This window comes from Ambystoma mexicanum, chromosome 2p (assembly GCF_040938575.1).
Source record: "Ambystoma mexicanum isolate Mex_15411 chromosome 2p, UKY_AmexF1_1, whole genome shotgun sequence".
In the NCBI taxonomy this organism is placed as follows: Eukaryota; Metazoa; Chordata; class Amphibia; order Caudata; family Ambystomatidae; genus Ambystoma; species Ambystoma mexicanum.
Genome location: NC_090923.1, coordinates 314,312,735 through 314,333,231, shown reverse-complemented (window position 1 = coordinate 314,333,231; position 20,497 = coordinate 314,312,735). Strand labels below are relative to the sequence as shown.

The 20,497-nt window shown below is 49.1% G+C and overlaps 1 protein-coding gene across 4 annotated transcripts in view; it reads left to right on the top strand.

Moving 5' to 3' along the window:
* Window positions 1-20,497, top strand: part of CHDH (choline dehydrogenase) — a 1,156,730-nt gene that overhangs the window by 772,759 nt on the left and 363,474 nt on the right. For all 4 annotated transcript variants that reach the window (XM_069643628.1, XM_069643627.1, XM_069643629.1 and 1 more), the window contains one exon: window positions 14,583-14,717. In XM_069643628.1, coding sequence (XP_069499729.1) covers window positions 14,583-14,717 — 135 coding nt within the window. The remainder of the gene's footprint in view (window positions 1-14,582; window positions 14,718-20,497) is intronic.

Genomic DNA, 20,497 nt, shown 5'->3' with positions numbered 1-20,497 from the left:
CTCCCATGCTAAACCCCACAGTTGCTCTGATTGGTGGCCTGGGCCCATATGTGTCCTTCTGGGTCCTGGCCTTCTGTCCGAATGCCCGCAGCATCTTCCCGCCCCATGCACTTGCCTTCGAGCACTTTGTGGCCTGTGCTGCCTCACAGGCCTGCACTTATCTTATGAGCTGGCGACACCTTTTTCCATCCACTGGTCACTGCCCAGCACTTACCTGCTGCCTTACCAACCGGCTCTTGCACTTAGCTGTTGCCTTGCAACTGTCTCCCTGGCACTTCACCCCTGTGTGTACCCTCTAGCACTTACCCTCTTCCCCTGTCCCTTCTCTGCACTTGCACGATCCAAATGTTCACAAGACCTAGTAGGGCCGCGGTTTTCTGTATTTTGTATATTCCATGTCTTCTGTTTCCCTTGTTGCGTTCCTTTTGCCCTGTGGTTGCTTTGAAACACAATTTCCTGATGTATAAGCGCCTTACAAATGCCCAATAAAAAATATATATAAAAAAAATAATGAAGGCATATAATAAGGAAGAAGGCAGAAAAGAGAGAACCAGATAAATTAGTACTTGTAAAGAAGAGATTGGAGGAGACATTAGGCTGATAAAGGTGGACAGTTGACGAGAAGGGACCAGCTGCATGTGGAACAGGGAGGATACCATAGAGTGGGTAGTAGGAATGAACATAAAAAGCTAGAGAAAAAGATAACCATGAGGAGGGAGGATTCACGGAAAAAGGATAGGAGAGGCAGAGGAAAGAAGTCAGGGGGAGTACAGATGGGAAAGAGGGTCGCACCACCAGAATCCTAACCCTATGCAGAATCATACAGTGGTGGAAGTGGGCCATATGGCAGCTCAGGTCCTGGAAGAATAATCATCTGGGAAAAGGCCTCACTGTAGGCAGCGGTGAGAGAAGCTTTTTAATCCAGGGGTCCGTCCAACACCAGTTTAAGGATGGCTTTGAAGGGCCAGGTACCCCAGAAGTCCAGGTAGACCAACAGACTATGCTAACAAAATCAGCCCAAGACCAGAAAGACTTAACAAGGTGAAACAAAGGAAGTGTGAAACAAAGACTGTTTGCTGTAAAGAAGGTACATTTTTTCAGAGGAGAAAGGGAAGGACTGAGAACCACGATCGTACGAAAAGCTACAGCATTTTGTACACATTGCTGGAATCCTTCTTGTGGGCACAGTCAAATCCCCTGGTGTACTGTTGTACCCTACCGAGGAATTGAACCAGTACTTGTAGTTCTAGTAGACTGTTTACCTTTTGGGGGCGATAGACAGGACTGGAAATAATGGCAGTAGTGGATCAAGACAGTTTAATATATTGTCATTGTGACAGTCGGGTGTCGTAGCAAATGGGCAAAGCTTGGTATCATAAGGTTGGATGATCAGGAGGGGTGGGTCAATGGTCGTAATCCTTCCCTGGTGGTGGCAGCTATCTTGGGCAGCGGGCACGCCTGGTGAATAGCTCAACAGGCGAGACCCACAGCCGTTCACATGGCTGCCTGACTGACTGGACACCATGATCTAGTAGTATTGCAGGTGGGGACTGTGGCATATTGGCATGGTGGGACTCAGTCCACAGTGGTAGAGCTCAGTCCATTATGTTTCTATGACCAGCTTGGGTGCAGAGGTGGGGGCAGAATAAAATAGTGCTGAGGTTGCTTTCGTTTCCTCGCCTCTTTGTCGGTCTGGAAAATGTGGGCAGGCTGGGAACCAGTCCTCATAGCAGGACTCGGGTCCAGGTGGTTTTGGGGTAAGATTCAGAGGGGAGTCTGATGGCGAGATGAAATGGTGCCAAGGAGGATTTGGGCACTGTCAATAACACTTTTAGGAACATACCACTACCATCATTCTGCAACAAGGATACCTTCCTACCTACCATATAGGACTGACCTTAGTTTAGTCTATCTTAACTCATTTCAGAACTTTCACACAAAAGTTGTAACAAAGCCTAGGATGGATTAATGAGATGCATAGACTTAGTTGAGGTTTTAAAGGAGCTTTTCAAGGCCTAGAATAGGATACATTTTTACTTAAAGTGTAAGGCGGACAAACAGATGTTTGGATGGCTTCACCTTCGGTTGCAATAAGCATATAAAAAGTCACTCTTTTTAGAACCAAACAGTCTTAATGTCCGGGTCCATTGCCCAGCAATCCACAGGCAATGATTCTCTTTTCATAGTTCTTGCTGGTTTGAGCCATCATTCTCCCCAGTCAGGCCATCCTCTCCCTTACTGATTCCAGATTAGAGGGGTAAAAGGGCCTCTTGTCCAGATCGAGGTGACCAATGAGAGGAGTGTTCAGATCATAAAGTTCAATCTTGCCAGTATTGGCACTACCATTGGTATGTTGGCCGGGGTGTCGTGGGAGGGACTGCAGCCTCTGAGTCTTGGTCTCCCCGATTACTCCCTTCCCTTAAGACTACCTGAAGTCTCCTCTCCAGGATTTGCTCTCCTTTTTTTTCCCTCTATCTCCTTCATACTGCTCGACTCCAGACACCTCCCTGCCAGTCTACGATTTGCTCGTACCTCCTCTTGCTCTTACTCCATCAGATGCACAGCACATCAGCAGGACCTTTCTCCCTTCGCCTTGATGGGCTTCTGCCATGACATTCTTCTTCCTTAATCTCTGCAGTGTGGTCCTCATTGCTCTTTGTCCCCTTCTAGAGAAATGTTCCTCCTTTCCTATTCGCTGACTGTAGCTTTACCAGCGCCCCCAGTATAGTTAGAATTTGCAAAAAAGATGTCAGAATTCTTCTCGTCCTGTCTTTTACGTTCATCCTTCATGTGTCTGTGTTAGCGCCCTGATGCCCACGGGTTACCAGCACTTTAGAAATAAATAAATACATATATGCATTTCTTTCCTTCCTCCTACTGGATTTTTCCCCATCTCTCCCTCTTATCTTTCTTCTTCTCCTGGAAATGTTCCCTTTGATTCTAGCCAGGGCCTCTCCTCTCTCCAGAACTCCTGGGTATCGCTCTTCCCCCAACTCTGGGGTAACACACTCCCCGACTTCTAGGGAAACGCTCTCTTCAACATCTGGGGTGACTCTTATTGGGACCACCAAACACAATTCTGCAGGAGCTGCTGGCCGTACAGAACCCATTGAACATTATGCCTGCAACAGTCCAATGTTCTGTTGCTACACCCAGAACACTTCCAAAAGAAAGGAGAATTGTGGAAAATAACAAACACCATCTCTTGTATTGTGAGTCTTGCAAAAGGAAAGAGAAGGTTACAACTGGTTACTCTCACCAGCACTTCTAGCTCCTAACCCCAACTGCAGGCCTCCTCTTCCAAGGACTCTAAATATCTGGACACCCTTGCAGATAGCTCAGGGGTAAACATTCCTAATTGGCCTCTGGCCGCACCAGGGATTAGTGATTGTGTTCCTTTTCCCAGGCATAGCCCCCGGTAGCTGACTTGTCACACCTTTATTCCACCCAAATGTGTAGTTCTACAGACCTCCATTACATATAATAAGGTTAACGTCTCACTATTTACACTACTGTCAAGCTATGCACACCACACGCCTCTTGGACCTAGTCTGTCCACCAGATATTTACCATGCTCAGCTAAGTTTCCTTAACACTACTTATTCACTCTTTCGACACGTGGGATATGCCTTTTCCCAAACACACATTCTGTACTAGGCGTACGTCTAAACAGTTCCTTGTTCATGGCCGCTGATTCAGGAATGGTTACTCGCTGGAGAGATAACACATATGTGCATAAATAGCATACTAGTTCAGGCCCATGACAACCTCTTTGCAGCTAGTAGCGACTTGCACACAATGCTCCTGCATGAACAACTATTTCCTGTCCAGAGCACGATGACTCCCATAACCGGTTGAGCGACTACACGCTCGAAAACATCTTTGAATGGACCTGTGCGCTGGCTGAAGTGGTAAATGCTTTCATGTGCAAAATCTGTGAGCTAGCAAACCCTTTTCTTGATCACGACAGTAACCTCTCGCTCTCTAACTCTCACATAGCAACACAGCCTCAGTAATATTCATAACAATTATCCTTTGCACGGTTGCGCAGATAGAACCTTTCCTACTCAGTTTCTTTAATTGGGAACGAGATTCTGGCAAGTTCCAGAAACTTTGACAGGCACTACACCAAACTCCTCCTATAACAGGCTCCGAAAGGCATGTGAGCAAAGCACCAAAACATAGGTCCTTCTCCTAACACTGATTGGACTGAGAAGCATTATAGAACCCTTGTGAGCAGTCTAGACTGCCTTGGATGGTGCCATCATATGCTTTTCTTGCCCACCTCGCCTCTTACTCCAGCCCTATGTCCTATGAAAACCTAGTTAAGAAAGCTGCATTGTTAAACAATATCCTGCAGTCTCAAGCGTTTACTCCTACCAGACTTTACTGAACCCTCTAAATCACATAATACCTCCTACTGAAAGAACACCCACCCACATTGTGTACAACCACTGCCTGTCTGATTCCCCCTTCCAACATCTCTCGCCTGGCCCTCTGGGGTAACTCTCCGCCCCAACTCTCAGTATCTCTCTCCGCTACCTTTCTATGTTGTTCTTCCCCTATTCATTCATGCTACCTTCACTACTCTCCACCAACTCTCCTCCTTCCACCTCCAAAGCATTCTCTGCTTCATCTACAACACACTCCTTTTCTTGGTGTCAGCTTTCTTTAATACTGAACCCTGCCCTGGTGTCGCTCTTGGGATATTGGTTTGCAAGTGTGCGCAGTCCAGTATTTGAATATGTGATTAGTCATAGTTTCATTCTGGGTGGTGTCCCCTCCCGCCTCTTTCTCTCTAAAGAATGAGGCTTCTTTCCTGTGGTTTGCCATCTTGGATTTTTGGAGTCTGTGCAACTCAGATTGGATCATTAGGCGATCGATGGGTGTTGCACAATCACGTCTGCAGTTTCCTGAAGTAGAGCAGCAATTCATGAATGAACAGAGATTTTCATTTCAAGTTGGTTTGTGCACTGGGCTCTTGCGTTACCACCAGGAGATCGTGCCCATGCAAATGTTTGTTGTGCATGAAGGGGGTGGGGGGCTGTGGGTAAATGGAACATGTTTACTAAGTTGTCCCTGTGACAAGCCCATACCAAGCTCACAGGCGGGGAAAGTATAGGCCTGCAGAGCCTCCATGTCGCCCCAGCATCAAATAGCGGGTTGTGGCAACCAGCCCTCTTTGTTACACCAACCTCTACAGCAAGGCGGGACACGTTGTCACAAAGGATAGCACTCTCATGTCTCAAGCATACCACCTAAACAGGTTCACATTTAATGAAAAAGGGCCATATTTTAAGCACAGCAAAATGTCAACTTCCAACTCATGCCACTCCCTGATTTGACAGGGGTGAACATTAAACTCCTCCTAAAAAGGCCCTTAAAGAGTTACGGACCTCCTTAAAGGCCTAGTGTTCTTATCTTCCATGGACATCAACCACTTCAAAGAAAAAGTTCTGCAGACACCATGAAGTGGTTGCAGAAGATGTACAGTTTGAAGTTTTGAGGGTACAAACTATTGTGAAGAATACCCTCTCAGCAGCTTTTCAGTAATTTCAACCACTACCCTCTGCCAACTGGCTTTGGAGAAATGCACTCGCAAAACAGGTAATCTTCATAACCTATGCTCCCACCATATGCCATTCCTTCATCCGCAATCTTCTTGATTTCTATGCTACTGTTCATACTATCAGCTGTATCCTTTTTTTTGGCAACAAGATAAGGTTCAGACCGCTCCAACACTGCACATTTCTGGCTTCCTCCCATCACGCCGTCTAGTCATATTCTGTGATTGGACCTTTTCTATATTCATGCTAGTTTCTCTGCCAGTGAGCATGCCCTTTGGGCCGGCCCTTGTCATTCCCCTACTCATACACAAACTCGCTCCACAGCATCCTCATTTAATCCTCACCAACTTTACCGTAAAAAGCACAGAGGCGATGTTGCTACTCTCCTGCCAAAACATGGAGGTAAACATTTCACAAGCCCCCCAGCAAGGATACCCTGTTGTCATTTAAGCGAATGGGTGAACTGGTGCATCCCTTCAACTTAAGGAACAGTCATGTGCTAGGCAACGCATCAAAGGGACATTCACTGTATAAATCACTGCTGGGTCATAATTGAATCTACTACTGCTCCATATTCATGTCCATCCAAAATAAGGTCAATCCTTTTTTAAGTTTGCAAAGCATTTTTCGAAAATTTCCATGTTGTATTGCATGTCTATTTCTGATGCTACCCTGTTTTGCTGCATGGAATAACTGTAATTACCACATGTGATCAACTGGTGGAAAGCTCTGTTGGATGTATATACAGTGCTTTTATTAAAATATCTACAGCCGGTCAAGTGGCACAGCGAGTAGAGCGCTTGCTTCGACATCCGTGCAGAGCCTGCTAACACAGTTTCGAATCTGGGAGGGGTCAAACTCAGCCTTTCATCCTACTCAGGTTGATAAATGAGCACCACACACAGTGGGTAATAATCAGTGCTCAGATACCTGAGGGTTCGTAGCGCTTTATAAATGCCAAATTATTATTATTTATTATTTATCTGTTTTACCTACCCATACAGCGCGTGTTTTCTAAACTAAAAACTGCACAGGGTCTTGTAGAGATGGGGCCTTTATTTAATGATCTACATATTTTTGTCTGCTAGCTAACAAGACCACAGGGGTCACTCTTAGCATTCATGACCTCACTAGTCTGCCTGAGGAAGACAACAAAGAGTTGGCCTAATACAGATATCATCTTTGCAGGGTCCTTGGGTGTTTCATGCATTTAAAAGAAAACCTACAGTGTGTGTTTGGCTAACACAGTATTCCTCACTTTTATCTGATTATGGTATTTAAATAGACTTAAACATGTACTTGATTGGCTTTTTATAACATAATAATCTGAAAGTATTTCATATTCTTTTGGAGGATGGATCATTTCTTCTGTGATGTTAATATGGTTCAGTACTTTATTTTAGACTACCAGTTTTATATTCACAGTGCACCCTCGATTATCATAACCCGCTATGACACTGGACCAAAATGTAATGTGTGTATGAGTTGTATTTGAAAATTATTATGGAAATGTTTGGCAAATAATTAGAGTAAAAAAGAGTGTAAAAAAAAATTCCAAACCAAGATAGCTAGATATGATTCCAGTCTGCTCGTTTTTGTGAACATGCATTAAAGAATGAATGCTTCAATACACAGGGTCAGCAGTGTAGATTTGGTATTGGAAGCGGCAGATTACAAAGAAGGTTGTGTGATGTTGACTCTTCAAGGTTTTGTACTTTCCTCATTGGTTTAAATGGGGAAGAGTATTGGGGGGCGTGGCTTGGAGCGCCATCGATGTGGCTGCTCCCCTGAGGCCCGCCGTGCGAAGCCCGCCGCTTCTGGGCCCCTGATGCGGCTCCGCGCCCGTATACCGGAGCCCAGCTGATCCCAAGGACGTCGGGGGACCTGGGGCCCATCCGGGCTGAAGCGGGGACCATGACGATCGACGGAGACGGAGTTAGCCGCTCCGGTTCCCCGAGCCGGCCCCAGCGACGATCTCCCAAGATGGCGGCCGTGCTCGTCTCTCGGCCCTGGAGGGCGGTGAGGAGCTTTCTGAGGCCGCATTCAGACGCGGCTCAGTTTCTCGAGCACCCGGGTCGCGGCGGAGCAACATCAGCCACACTACCAGCCCGAGCCTGCACTGCCCGACGAGGGACGGCACAGACGGTGCCCATCAGGTAGGAGCTGCTGGGGGTGAGGATCCGGGTGGAGGGCTGGCCCCCCGCCCCGCCGAGGCCACACAGGGAAAACCCTCCACAGCACCTGAGGTGGGGGCCGCGCCAACACCGCCCCCCCCTCCTCCGCCCTCCAGCGGACTCCTACCTCTCACTACCCAAGACCCAGAGATCCGGTCTCCATACGCCACACTCCTGGGGCGCCCCGGCCCACACCATCGTCTGGAGCCCCCGCTCAGACCCGGGACCTGGAGGTCCCCTCCCACTATCATCCCCACCAAGCCTGGGTCCTCGGAGGAGGAGCGGCCCTAGCCGGGCCACATCGAGGGACCCACAGCTGCAAGCCCCGAGAAGGGCCTGACCAATGCCGCCCACCTGGAGCCTCGACCTGGCCACACTCTCATCCCGGGCTGCCCCTGACGGGTAGGCCCCTTCGGCCTCGGAGGTGACCTGACTGCCCACTTCCTTGGGCGCCCCGGCCCATTGCATCACCCGCTCTGCTCTCTCTGGCCTAGTCCCAAGGGTGCGCACGTTATTCGATCCCCCCACCGGAACTTACGCCCCACATACCTGCCCACCATCAAGATTTGGAGAGTTCACCCCCTCACTCGAAGCCACTATACACCGGCCAAGCTTGGAACCAGCTTTCCCTCTTCTCAATCAAGAGCCTCGACGCTCATCTACAGGGTGGGCCGTATAAACCATCTCCCCACCCACGATTCACCAACATGTCGAGACAGTCGAAAGCTATTAAAAATGTGGACATTGCCACCATGCTCACCGCTCCTGATAAGGGAAAGAAACCGGACTCAGTTACTCCCACCCCAGGGCTCTCCCAGGAGGGGGGTGACTCCCCAGCCACCAGAGGTGATCTACTGGTGTTTATGGCAGACATCAAAGCCGAGTTTCGGTCCTGCATGTCGGAACTCACCTCCAAATTGGAACAAACAGACCATAGGGTGACCGAAGTGGAGCAGAGACTGAGTGAGATCGAGGATCGCTCCCAAGACCAAACAGCTGCCATGGGAGATATCCAGCAAACAGTAAGAGCCCTCCAAGCCAAGTGCGAAATCCTCGAATACAAACAAGAGGACCTGGAAAACAGAGCTCGTCGGAATAACCTCCGTATCAGGGGAGTTCCGTCCTCAGTCCCCGACCAAAATCTTGCAGGATACATAGGAGACCTCTTTCAAATTCTCCTCCCGCATCTAGATAAATCCCAACTGCTGCTGGATCGGACTCACAGACTCCGTCCGCGACGAGGAGTAGACTCCGACCAGCCCCCAGATGTCATAACGAGAGTACACTATTTCTCCACTAAAGAAGCTATCTCCGCCATCAGTCGGTCCGGAGATGAACTCTCCTTTCAAGGTCACCCTCTCCAAATTTATCAGGATCTCTCCCTCTCAACCCTACAGAAAAGAAGGGCTCTTCGACCTTTAACCCTCTTCCTCCAAGAGCGTAAAGTCAAATACAGATGGCTTTTTCCCACAGCCCTGCAATTTTCGTATAATGGCTCCCTCCGGAGAATATCCCACTTAGAAGATGCCGCTAAAATCATGCAGATATCCTCCCCCCCTGAAGGAACCACCTCCCCAGACTTGGAAGCCTCGGGAAGCCCTACGTCAGCCCTTCCTCCCCAACCCAGACGCCCTCCATGGTCCAAGGCCTCCCGAAACAGGAGAAGATAACCCGAGTCCGAGCGGCCCTGGATGTCCCCCGCACCTCCGGCGTCCCGGACGCCCAACGCCCTTTCAGCTAAATTCAGAAATAGTAACTCCGGCCCAACACAATCCCACGTTCGCCCAGCGCGGCGGGCTTCCTCCACGGCCTATGCCCCCCCTCCAAGATCCGCTCCATCTTAGAGCCCTTGGATGCAAACGTTATTTTGCCAGACACAATTGGCCCGGTTGGCCTGGGGTGGGGTTACACCCACAATGTTTCCCACCCCGCTAGTTAAAAAGTTGGCCTCCCGTTGGGGGCCTCGGTTAAAACTGCAAGTGCGGTACAGTTCACCTCTCCACCCTCTTCACGATGGCAGCCAATGAACAACCTGGAGTCCCCCCTCCATCCCCTACGCAAGGAACCCCTGGCTCCCCGATCCCGGAACACCAGACGCTGAGATGCCTTTCCTGGAACGTTAACGGTCTCAACTCCCCCCCAAGCGCAAATCGATTCTCCAGAAGCTACAAGATGAGGAGGCCGATGTGGTGTTCCTCCAAGAGACTCATCTCCTCCCGGCGGACTTTGGCCGGCTTCGATCCAGCAGATATCCACACCAGTTCTTCGCCTCGGGGAACTCCAAAAAGGGGGGCACAGCGATTATGTTCCGGAAAGACCTGCGCCCCCAGATCTTGGACTCCATGATGTGCCCGGAGGGCCGCTTCGTGGCCATCAAGTGCCTCCTGCTGGGGGACCTCTACACCTTGGTATCGGCATACGCACCCAACTCGGGACAGGCAACCTTCTATGACTCCTTGGGCTCCTCCCTCTCAAGCTTTGTGGAAGGCCAGACAATAATCGGTGGGGACTTCAATGGGGTCCCAGACCCCACTAAGGACAAATCTAACCCCCCTGCCCTTGGCGAGTTCGGTCAGGCCCTCAGTCTGCTGCGGCTCTTCAGAACCTTGGAGGTGGTGGATACATGGCGGGTGCTTCACCCCACCGAGAAAGACTACTCCTTCTTTTCGGGCGTACACCGAACTTTCTCCAGAATCGACCTCCTTCTGGCTTCCCCTCAAACTCTCGCCCTCGCTAATGAGGTGTCGATAGGCCAGCGAATTCTATCGGACCATGCCCCAATAATAATGGAACTGAGCATTCAGAACACCCATGCCAAGGCAACACGCAGATGGGCGCTCTACGACCCAATCCTCAATGATATGTCAATCAGAGACAACATAACCACCACCATCAAGAACTTCTTTGAGGAGAACCTAGCCGCGGACACCTCCCTGGCCAATAATTGGGATGCAATGAAAGCTGTAATTCGGGGAACCTTGATAGCCCAAGGCGTGGCATACCATCGAAACCGGAAACAAATCCGTCTATCCCTGGAGGAGGACCTGCGAGCAGCTGAGGAAGCCCAGAAGAAGAGTGGCTGGTCCCCCAGAACACAGAGAGCGCTCCGCTCGGCCAGGAAGAAACTAGAGGCCCACTATGCAGAACACACTGCGCAACTCCTGGCGAAGACCAGACAATTCTACTATGCCAAAAGCAACAAGGCCAACAAGCTGCTGGTGGCCAAGCTAGCTAAAACAAGACGGACCAACACTATTATAGGGCTCAAGGACTCACAAGGGGTGATACACCACTCTGAACAGACGAAACTACAACTAGCCTCAGACCACCTAATCCAGGTCATGACAGCGCCTCCCCGAGATCGGTCAAAGCAGGAGGCATACCTGCGGAACGCAGCCTTGACGCGTCTCCCAGACTCCACACGGGAGCAGTTGGAAGCCCCAATAACAGCTGAAGAAGTTGACGAAGCCATCAAGGCCCTCAAATCACGGGCCCCGGGCCCAGACGGATTCCCCCCGAGGTTCTATAAGATTTTTAAGCTCCAGCTCATCCCTCACATAGTGGCCCTGTTCAACTCTTTCAAGGTCTCGGGATCCGTGACCGCCACAATGCAGGAGTCGGTGACGGTTCTCCTTCCTAAGCCGGGGAGAGACCCGAGAGATCCGGCGTCATACAGACCCATCGCCCTACTGAATATCGACGCCAACCTGTACTCGAAGATTTTAGCTAACCGCCTGGCACTTATCCTCCCGGATATAATCCACCCCGACCAAACAGGCTTCATTCTTCACCGAGCGGCAGGGGACAACATCCGGCGGACTCTGAACCTAGTGAACATCGCCCACCGCAACTCCCAAGGCCTTGCCCTAATGGCCCTGGACGCAACCAAAGCCTTCGACAGAGTCGATTGGTCCTATCTTGAATGCACTCTGGAAGCATTTGGGTTCGGCCCCACAGCCCGAGCCATGATCCTGGCGAACTATAAGCAGCCTCGAACCATCCTCAGGATCAATGGCGCCCACTCAGCCCCGATACCTCTGTCTTGTGGGACGAGACAGGGCTGCCCGCTGTCTCCCCTACTCTTCGCCCTCACAATGGAGCCCTTCGCCCAGAAGATCAGGCGCAATGAGTCCATTAAGGGTCTTCAGGTGGGCTCTTCCCACCACAAGATCGCTCTCTACGCGGACGATGTTCTATTGACACTCACTGAAGCCAACACCTCAGCGAAACACGCTCTGGCCGAAATAAAGGAATTGGGGGAGGTCACCGGCTTCACTGTCAACTTCACCAAATCAGTGGCTTTAGGAGTCGGCCTCCGCCCAGAGGACAAGGAGACGTTAACGGCTCTGTGCCCGATCGAATGGCGGGACCACTCGATCCCCTACCTAGGAGTTCTCATCCCAGCAAACCCAAAGGAGACCTATCAGGCGAACTTTCCCAAACTGATCAAGGAGCTGGAGGGGGACTTGAAACGCTGGACCTCGCAGGAGATTTCATTAATGGGCCGGATCACGGCCGTCAAGATGAACCTGCTTCCTAGGTTCCTCTATGCCTGCTCATCTCTATCGGTGCCCTTCCCAGCCCAGGCCCTCCACGACTTACAGAGGAAGATATCCAAATTCATATGGAAAGGCAAGAAGGCCAGGATCCCCCACAAAACCCTGATTGGCAACGCCAGGCTAGGAGGCCTAGGGGTCCCGGACCTGCAGGCCTATAGGACAGCGGCACAACTGTCACATCTACACGCCTGGCAGACGAGCACAGCCCGCCCCAGATGGGTGGAACTGGAGCAGGCCCAGCTTCCGCTTCCCCTCCGGTTCCTCCCTCACATCCAACCCTCCCTCAGGGCACGCTGGAAGGACATCCTACTAACAACGAAGCAGACCCTAAGCTCCTGGGATTGGGCTCTAAAGCAGAAGGGAATCCCGAGGGGCCGAAGCCCCCTTTCACCGATCTTTCATAACCCCGACTTCTCCCCGGGATCTCTCCCTCGCAACTTCCAGAATTGGATAGACGGAGGCCTGGAAACCCTGGGGCAGATGTACTCCGAAAACAGACCCCGGACCTTCGAGCGGTGCAAGGAGACTTTTCAGCTTCAAGAAAGGGACAGATTCACATACTGCCAGCTCCGCCACTGGTGTTCGCACCCTCAGACCCTCCAGGCGGCAACTCGCCCCCCGACCCCATTGGAGCTAACTCTTGCGGACCTGCCGGCCAGAGGAAGAATCTCAGCTATATATAGATGTTTCCTGGGGGACTTCTTGGCGTCAAAAACTCGATCCATGGCTCAGTGGGAGGCGGACCTAGGCCATCCGATCGATGACCAAGCTTGGGTAGACATATGGTCCCGCACCCACTCTTCCTCCACCTGTGTCACTAACAAGGAATGTGCATATAAACTCACCCTACGCTGGTACTACCCCCCTCTCAGACTCCACCACATGAACCCACAAGTGGACCCCGCCTGCTGGAGAGGCTGCAGTCAACCAGGCTCCTACTTTCACATGTGGTGGACATGCCCCAAGATCCAGCAATTTTGGGCCAGGTGTCTCTCCACCATCGAACAAATCACCGGCTCCGCCCTCCCACTGGACCCTGAGACAATTCTGCTGGGGATCCCGGTCCCCGGAATCTACCCCCGCTCCGGCAACAGGGCTAAGCTCCTCACACAGTGCCTCCTGGCGGGCAAGACGGTTCTGGCCCGCTTCTGGAAGTCGCGGGACGGCCCCTGCCTGGCCCACTGGTGGGGAAAATTGTGGGACATCTTAATAGCGGAAAAGGTTACCGCTGCGAGAGCGGGGTCTCTGCACCGCTTCCAGAATGTGTGGGCCCCAGTGCTGGACTATGATCAGCGATATCCCGCAATGACGTTCAAGCCAATCAACGCCCGCTGGGCCCTGAGAGACAAGGAGAATACGCATCAAGCGGGGGAGATAAACTGAATCTCTGGCCCGGGAAAACCGGAATGAGGGGGGGGAAAGGGACTCAAAACTAGAATCTTTTCTTTGCAATGTTATACTGCCACTCGATACTGTTTGTAACCTTTACTGCCTTGCTATAAATAAACATATTTAAAAAAAAAAATGGGGAAGAGTATTATATGAAATTAATTTTTTGTATGTTCTAGAAAAGAACATGACCAGTATGGGACGGAAACGTCCAAAAAGACCATATTTAAAATCCTGAAGGGGAGATTGGGCCGTTCGAAAATTCTGTATGGCCGAAAAGGTAGACTAAATCCCCCATTCGGTGGCAAGGGCTATGGGGGTAGGGGTGCCTTGCAACCTTGTTAACTATACTGTCAGTGGGGGTTGCAGGGGTGTCCCCCGCAGCTGTTCCCATAAAGTTTAAAAAGGAAATGACCCTGCAGCGCCGGTTCCCGATCACAGAAGTAAAAGGGAACAGGTGTTGCAGGAACACAGCAAGTCGGCGGCACAGAGCGAAGTGTCCCGCCGCATGGGTAAGTAAGGGGGGGGAGGGTAATGTATTTATTTTGAGTAGTTTTACCTTGACGGAAAAAACGTATTTCGGTCAAAACAGCAACGGTCTTTTTGGCTGTGAGTTTTTCCGTCACTGTAAAACAACTCAAATCCGTATGGGACAATCAAGCCTATGTTGCTGACAGTTTGTCATTCCTAACTGGCAAATATTTTACCCTAAGTTTAGTAAAGATTAATCATGGTACTTAATTCTTTTTTATATTGTGTTTGGGAAACACTCTTACCTGACACCTCTCTGCTTTTTTGTTTTCCCAATAGTTTCTCAGACATAATTAATTTAAATGCGTGGCTAAGCCTGTGTTCTTTATTTACAGATATTTTCTTTTCTTCTTTTCTTTTAGGAGTTGGCCAAAACCTCCAGGATCATTTAGAAGTCTATATCCAGCAGCAGTGCAAAGAACCCATCACTCTGTACCAAGCCCAGAAGCCAGTGCGAATGATTCAGATTGGGTTAGAATGGCTTTGGAGATTCACAGGTAATACACCGAGCGTAACAGTCAGCCTATAACTATTTATTTTTATTAATCCAGTATGAAATAACATGACGTTAATCGGTATGTAATGTGAAAGTTAATTTGCTGTTCTACCGCTTTTGTAATTGTCTCTCAAACAATGGTTCCTTCACAAATTAAAATATGTTTCTGACGGTGTCCAAACTTGCAATAATAAATTAGATGCATTGTGTAGAGTTGGTTTTTCACATTCTCATATCTTCTAATGTTAAAATTGGCTTATGTCCAAAATGGTGTAATACCTCAGTTTACCTCTGTTTGATGTTTCGACAGTCAAATGGTTCTAAGCAAACATCTGAGTTGTGAAATTATTTCAATAAATGTAATTTGAATGTTCTATGTCATTATTTCTCTGGTAATAACTACAGCCTGTGAATGTTTCTACTTAACCTCTTTGATAAACAAAACTGATCTCCTTAGAACGAGTGACTAAATAGCTTTATTCAACTTAGTCATAAAAGCATGCCATACATACAAAATAAAATCCTTTAATTGTATACATATTACAAATCTCAAAACCAGAATAAATCCCTGGGCAGGGATTCTATACATTTTTATTTAAAAGTATATTTACTGGGCAAGGAACACCAGCTTCTTGGAAAAAATCATATAATCATCCCATATACAAGGGGGATAGGCTTAGTTTCTAAATTACAGACCAATTACCCTAATGGACAAGAAGCTTTTTTTCGGCCATGATATTAGAGAAATTAGAGGAATTGGAACAAGGAAAAAGCTATACCGAGTACATTTCTAACTGGTTTCCCGGAAAAGGATTGGGACGGAGTATAATACTTTGCTTGTTTCATGTATCCAAATGATTGCTTGGAATAAGGATGCAACTCCGATCTATGCTTCTGCCCTCAGCCTTTCAATGGCTTTTTATTTGGTCAAACCGTAACTTGCTATGGTTAAAACGGCAAAATTGCGAGCGCAGCTCACGCAACCAGGGGTTGATTGGGAGAGGTTGCTGGCTGAGGTGCGAGCCAAGAGACTGGAGTTGCATTCGCTCTTGATAGGTGGGGACCCTACTAGCTCAAAGAATAAAACAACGTAGGGTGAAGAGAAGAGTGCCACATATACAAGGGACAGAAGGGGGCTTCCGGAAGGGCAGGGTGACATTCTTGAATGTTTTGCTCAGTTTTATGAGAGCTTATATGAGTGGCCCCCGGGAGAAAGGGAGGGGGCTATAAAGGAATACCTGGGGAGGCTTCTGGTGCGAGATTGACAGAGGGTGAAAGGACCACGCTAGAGGCAGAAATTACAGGAAAGGAAGTACTGGAAGCCATAGCAAGAACTGGAAGCCATAGCCCACCTTAAGCCGAGGGAAGATGGCTATACCTCAGCCTTTTATGAACAGTTTCAGGAACTGCTAGCAGGCCCATGGCTAGTCTCTTTAACTCGATCTGTGACGATACCCCCCACCCCCTTCTTCATGGAAGCACTTAAGAGGTTATGCCTAAACAGGCTAAGGACCCCACGTACTGTGGTTCGTATTGTCCATTTTCTTTATTAAACACATGCCAAAATATTTGTCAGGATACTAGCATCACGGCTGGAGGTGTTCCTGCCACAGTTGGTGCATGCTGACCAGACAGGATTTAATTCGGAACAGGCAGGGTTTGGACGATCTGTGCATCTGCCCCGGAAGTGAGGCGAGAGGAGGCAGTATTTTTTGATGGGGGTCTTGGGGAGGATCGGTATGGGGGCCCATTGGATGGGGTGGGTTGCTTCACTCTGCGTGCCAGAGTCGTAGTCAACAGAGGGGTGTCAAGGGGGATAAACCTGTATTGGGGCAATAGGCAGGGGTGTCCACTCTCCCCCTGTTATATGCATTAGTGATGGCACCTTGGGTAATCGAGCTATGGAGTAATCCTGAGGTAAAGGGAGTCCACCTTGGGGAAAGGGAATATAAAGTAAGTCTGTTCGTGGATGATGCATTCCTATGTCACTAATCCAAGGACATCGATCCCAACACTCTTTCAGGGTCTCCAAACATACAGGGAACTATTGGGGTATAAGGTCAACCTTGAAAAGTCAGTGGTATTTCTGTTGACAAGGGATGGGAGAGGATGGGTATTTCCTGAGGGACATGGGGTTTAAACCACAACAGGAGGGATTTCGATACCTGGGGATTGAAATTACAAGAGAAATGGCGGATCTGTTTGACAGGAATTATACCCCACTCTGGTATAAGATACAGCTTGACTTACACTGTTGGGGATGGCTTGCTCTTTCATGGGCGACCCGGCCCGCCTTAACTGTGTTAAGATGGTGCCATATTATAGGGCGGCGCAGTTACGGATCATGGTGAACAACTTGGACCTGAATGTGGAGTAGCAATGGGTCCATATGGAAAATCATGTCCTATCAAGGGTCACCCTAGGCAAATGGTTTTGACTCCCTCAAAAAGATATGCCCTGAAGGGTGCTGACGCATCCAATCTTAGCGTTTGTTTGGTCGGTGTGGTGGGGGGGAGTTGCTTGTTGGCTCTCGACGTGGCCATCGCAACTCAGCTGTATATAGGCGCCCCTGATGCAGGATTGGAACGAGGATCAGGTGCACTATCAGGCTTGGTATGAGGCAGGACTGTCGAGGGCCGGGCAGCTGTGGGAGCAGTGGTCGAAGTGGGCGGGAGTAGTCGGGAGCGGTGCTCCTCTACTTTTTTAAATTTCCTTTTACAGCTCCCATACTTTTATTTTAAAAAGAAACCGTTCCGGAATGGTTTCGTTTTAAAATAAAAGTGTAGGAAGAAGTTGAAACTTACACTTAACGTTCCCTTAAACAGCAGGTTCAAGTGTTTGTGGGGGGCGTGGGGTGTATTGTGTGTGGGAGGGGATGTGGTGATAGGGTTTGTGGGGGGCAGCCAGTAGGGAACATAGCTCCACTACTTCTTTTCGTACACTTCTACCACTGTGTGGGAGTGCAGTAAATTCGTAACCCTGGCCAGCTGGAGGAATGCTTTTGCATAGGAAAACGTTCTGCTATCTACAACTTAAGGGGGTGATGACAAGTTCTAGATGGGGATAGAACGTTCGTAGGGACTTTACTCCGTTCGAAAGGATCGTACTACAGGACAGTGGCACTAAAGGGTGAATAGAAAGGTTATACGCTGAATTGAGGCGAGTGGATATCGCTGAATTGAGGCAAGGGGATATCCTTGACTGTGTGCCGGCAAGGGAGAAATGGGCCAGGGATTTGGCAATAAACATGACTGACCAGAAGTGGGTGGACATCTGCAGGGGGGTTAGGAAGTCCCCGTAGTCCTTGCAATATAAAATGCACGCCTACAAAGTAATCCACCATTGGCAATACCTGCCGGCACAGCTTGCAAAGATGTATGCGGGGGCGGATTTGAGATGCTGGCGATCTAGACAGCCGCTGACTATTACCACATCTGGTGGGAGTGTTGTCTCCTACAAAAATACTGGTCGGAAGTGTTGTCTTGGCTCAAGGATTTGGATGGGATACAACGGGGGTGATCGCCAGGTTTACTGCTGTTTGAGGTAGATGTGGAAAACAAGGATGCGGGGGTGGAGAGCCATATGGAGCGCACACTGGTGGTGGCTGAGCGAAGTTGTGTGGCCCAGCATTGGAAAGGGGGGGGGGGTGCTCCCTGGGAGCAGGAGTGGGTGGAGAAGGCGCAGACAATATGACATGGAATACCTCACGCACCTGCTTGATGAGACTCGTACGGACATAGAAGGCGAGTGGCTTGCTTTCTTCACCAAGTACGGGCATTGAACTGTTGGAGAAAGGTTCAAGCTTAAGGGAGGTGGGAGGCGGCTGCGACTGTGGTTGTTGTTCTTTTTTTTATGGGAGGGAGGGCGAAGGGAGGGGACATTGGGACATTTCAAACACTGATATGAACCAAAGGTTTTTTTTTTTTGGTGGTACAGCGGATTAGAATGACAATATAAATTTGATTTCCCCTCAAAAAACTGGGAAATTGAGGGTTGTCTCTGGGTTTACTCTACATTCTTATTTATTTGCAATAGGACACTTTTTTACTAGTAAGATTGAACATAGAAGGGGCAATGTCTAGGCAAATGAGTATCTGCTCTGGACTAAGGCAGGCTTGTGTTTTGGCACCATGCCCTTTTAATTTATATGTTGCTGATATTGGAGAAACACTGGAGAAGGCTGCGTTGTTAGCCCCACTGTAGGGAATATTCGTTTAACATGGTTGGTAGACGATTTCATTATTTTTGATAAGACTCCTTTAGGCCTGCTGCGTCTTCTCAACGCCTTTAAAGACTATATGGTATCATATGTTTTAAAAATGAATCCCATACAAAGTAAAATAATGACTTTAGCAAGAAAGAGAACACATTTAAATTTGGCCGGTATATTGAGAGGGAATGCTTAGAAGTAACTACGTCAATTCTTTATTTAGGTGTTCCCATCTTTGCCAATCCTAGTAAAAACCTATTTAAGAGGTTGGCTAAAAAAAAAAAAGCCCTGGTGCTGGCAAATCAAATGTGTGCAATAAATCAAAAATTTGGGACATTTTCTTTCCTACCTGTTTTAACATTTTATCGAGGGAAACTGATACCTAAAATAATGTCTGGCGTGGAAGTACTCCCTACCTGGTTATCTGCGGAGGATGTGAATTATGAATCTTTAATTTGGAGGAAAGTTTTATTCTTTTTACCAAAGTGTATCCCGATAAATGATATGAGATTTTATTCATATCGCGCTCATACACAAGGGTTTCAGAGCGCGATGAGGCAAGGAAGGGGTACAAGGGAGGACAAAAACAATGATCCTACTAGGTCCAGTGACATTGAGAATGCGCAAGTGCAGGTGGGAGGGTAGGGGGAAAGTGCAAGGGGCAGGGGAGTAGTGGAAAGTGCTAAACACATGATCAAAACAACAACAGGTAGTGCAGCCAGCAGGTGGCAAGTGCAAGAATTAGGCACAGGCAACGGATGTCTAATAAGTGCAGGAGGGGGACTGTAGGGTTGCAGATACAGACCCAAGTGCAAGGGTTGCCAGGAGGCAGTGTGGGTATGCGGGTGGGTGGGCAGGTATCTGGGCCCGAAATCAGAGGGTAGCCAGGTGCCCAGTGCCAAAGCAGACAGGGATCAGCAGAGGAGAGGAAGAGCGAAGGCAGAAGCAAAAAGGAAGGTCTTGAGGTGTTTCTGGAGCTGAAGATGGTTCTACTCAAGTTTCACAGAGGCAGGGAGGCTGTTCCACAGGGAGGCCCCAGCCGAAGAAAGAGATCTACCCCCAACTTGTTGCTTGGAGAAGCGGCTGACCCTGAGGGAGTTGGAGGTGGAGGAGCGAAGAGCTTGAGTAGGAAGGTATTTCCAAAGGGAAAGTTGAAGGTATTGAGGACCCAGGACACAGAAGGACTTGTGGACAATGCAAAGGTTCTTGTACTTAATCAAAGGCCAAGGACAAGTCTTGCAGTCCTGTTTTGGATGAGTTGAAGAGGGCGGAGAGTAGTTGCAGGCAGATTTTGAAAGAGGCTGTTGCAATAATCCAGCTTAGAGAGAACCAGTGCTCTAGAGACAGTGAGCTTCTGGGGGTGGGAGGAGAGGAAAGGAAGAATACCTCTTAGGAGGTGCAGTTGATAGTTTGACTTCTTAGAGACATCAGAGATGTGTGGAGAAAAGGAAAGCGTGGAGTTGAAGATGACCCCGAGGTTCTTAGCCTCAAAGGTGGGAGCAGGGAGAGGGCCAAGGGAGGCCGGCCACAGAATGACAGGAAAAGAAGGTGCAGGTGTGCCGATGAGGAGG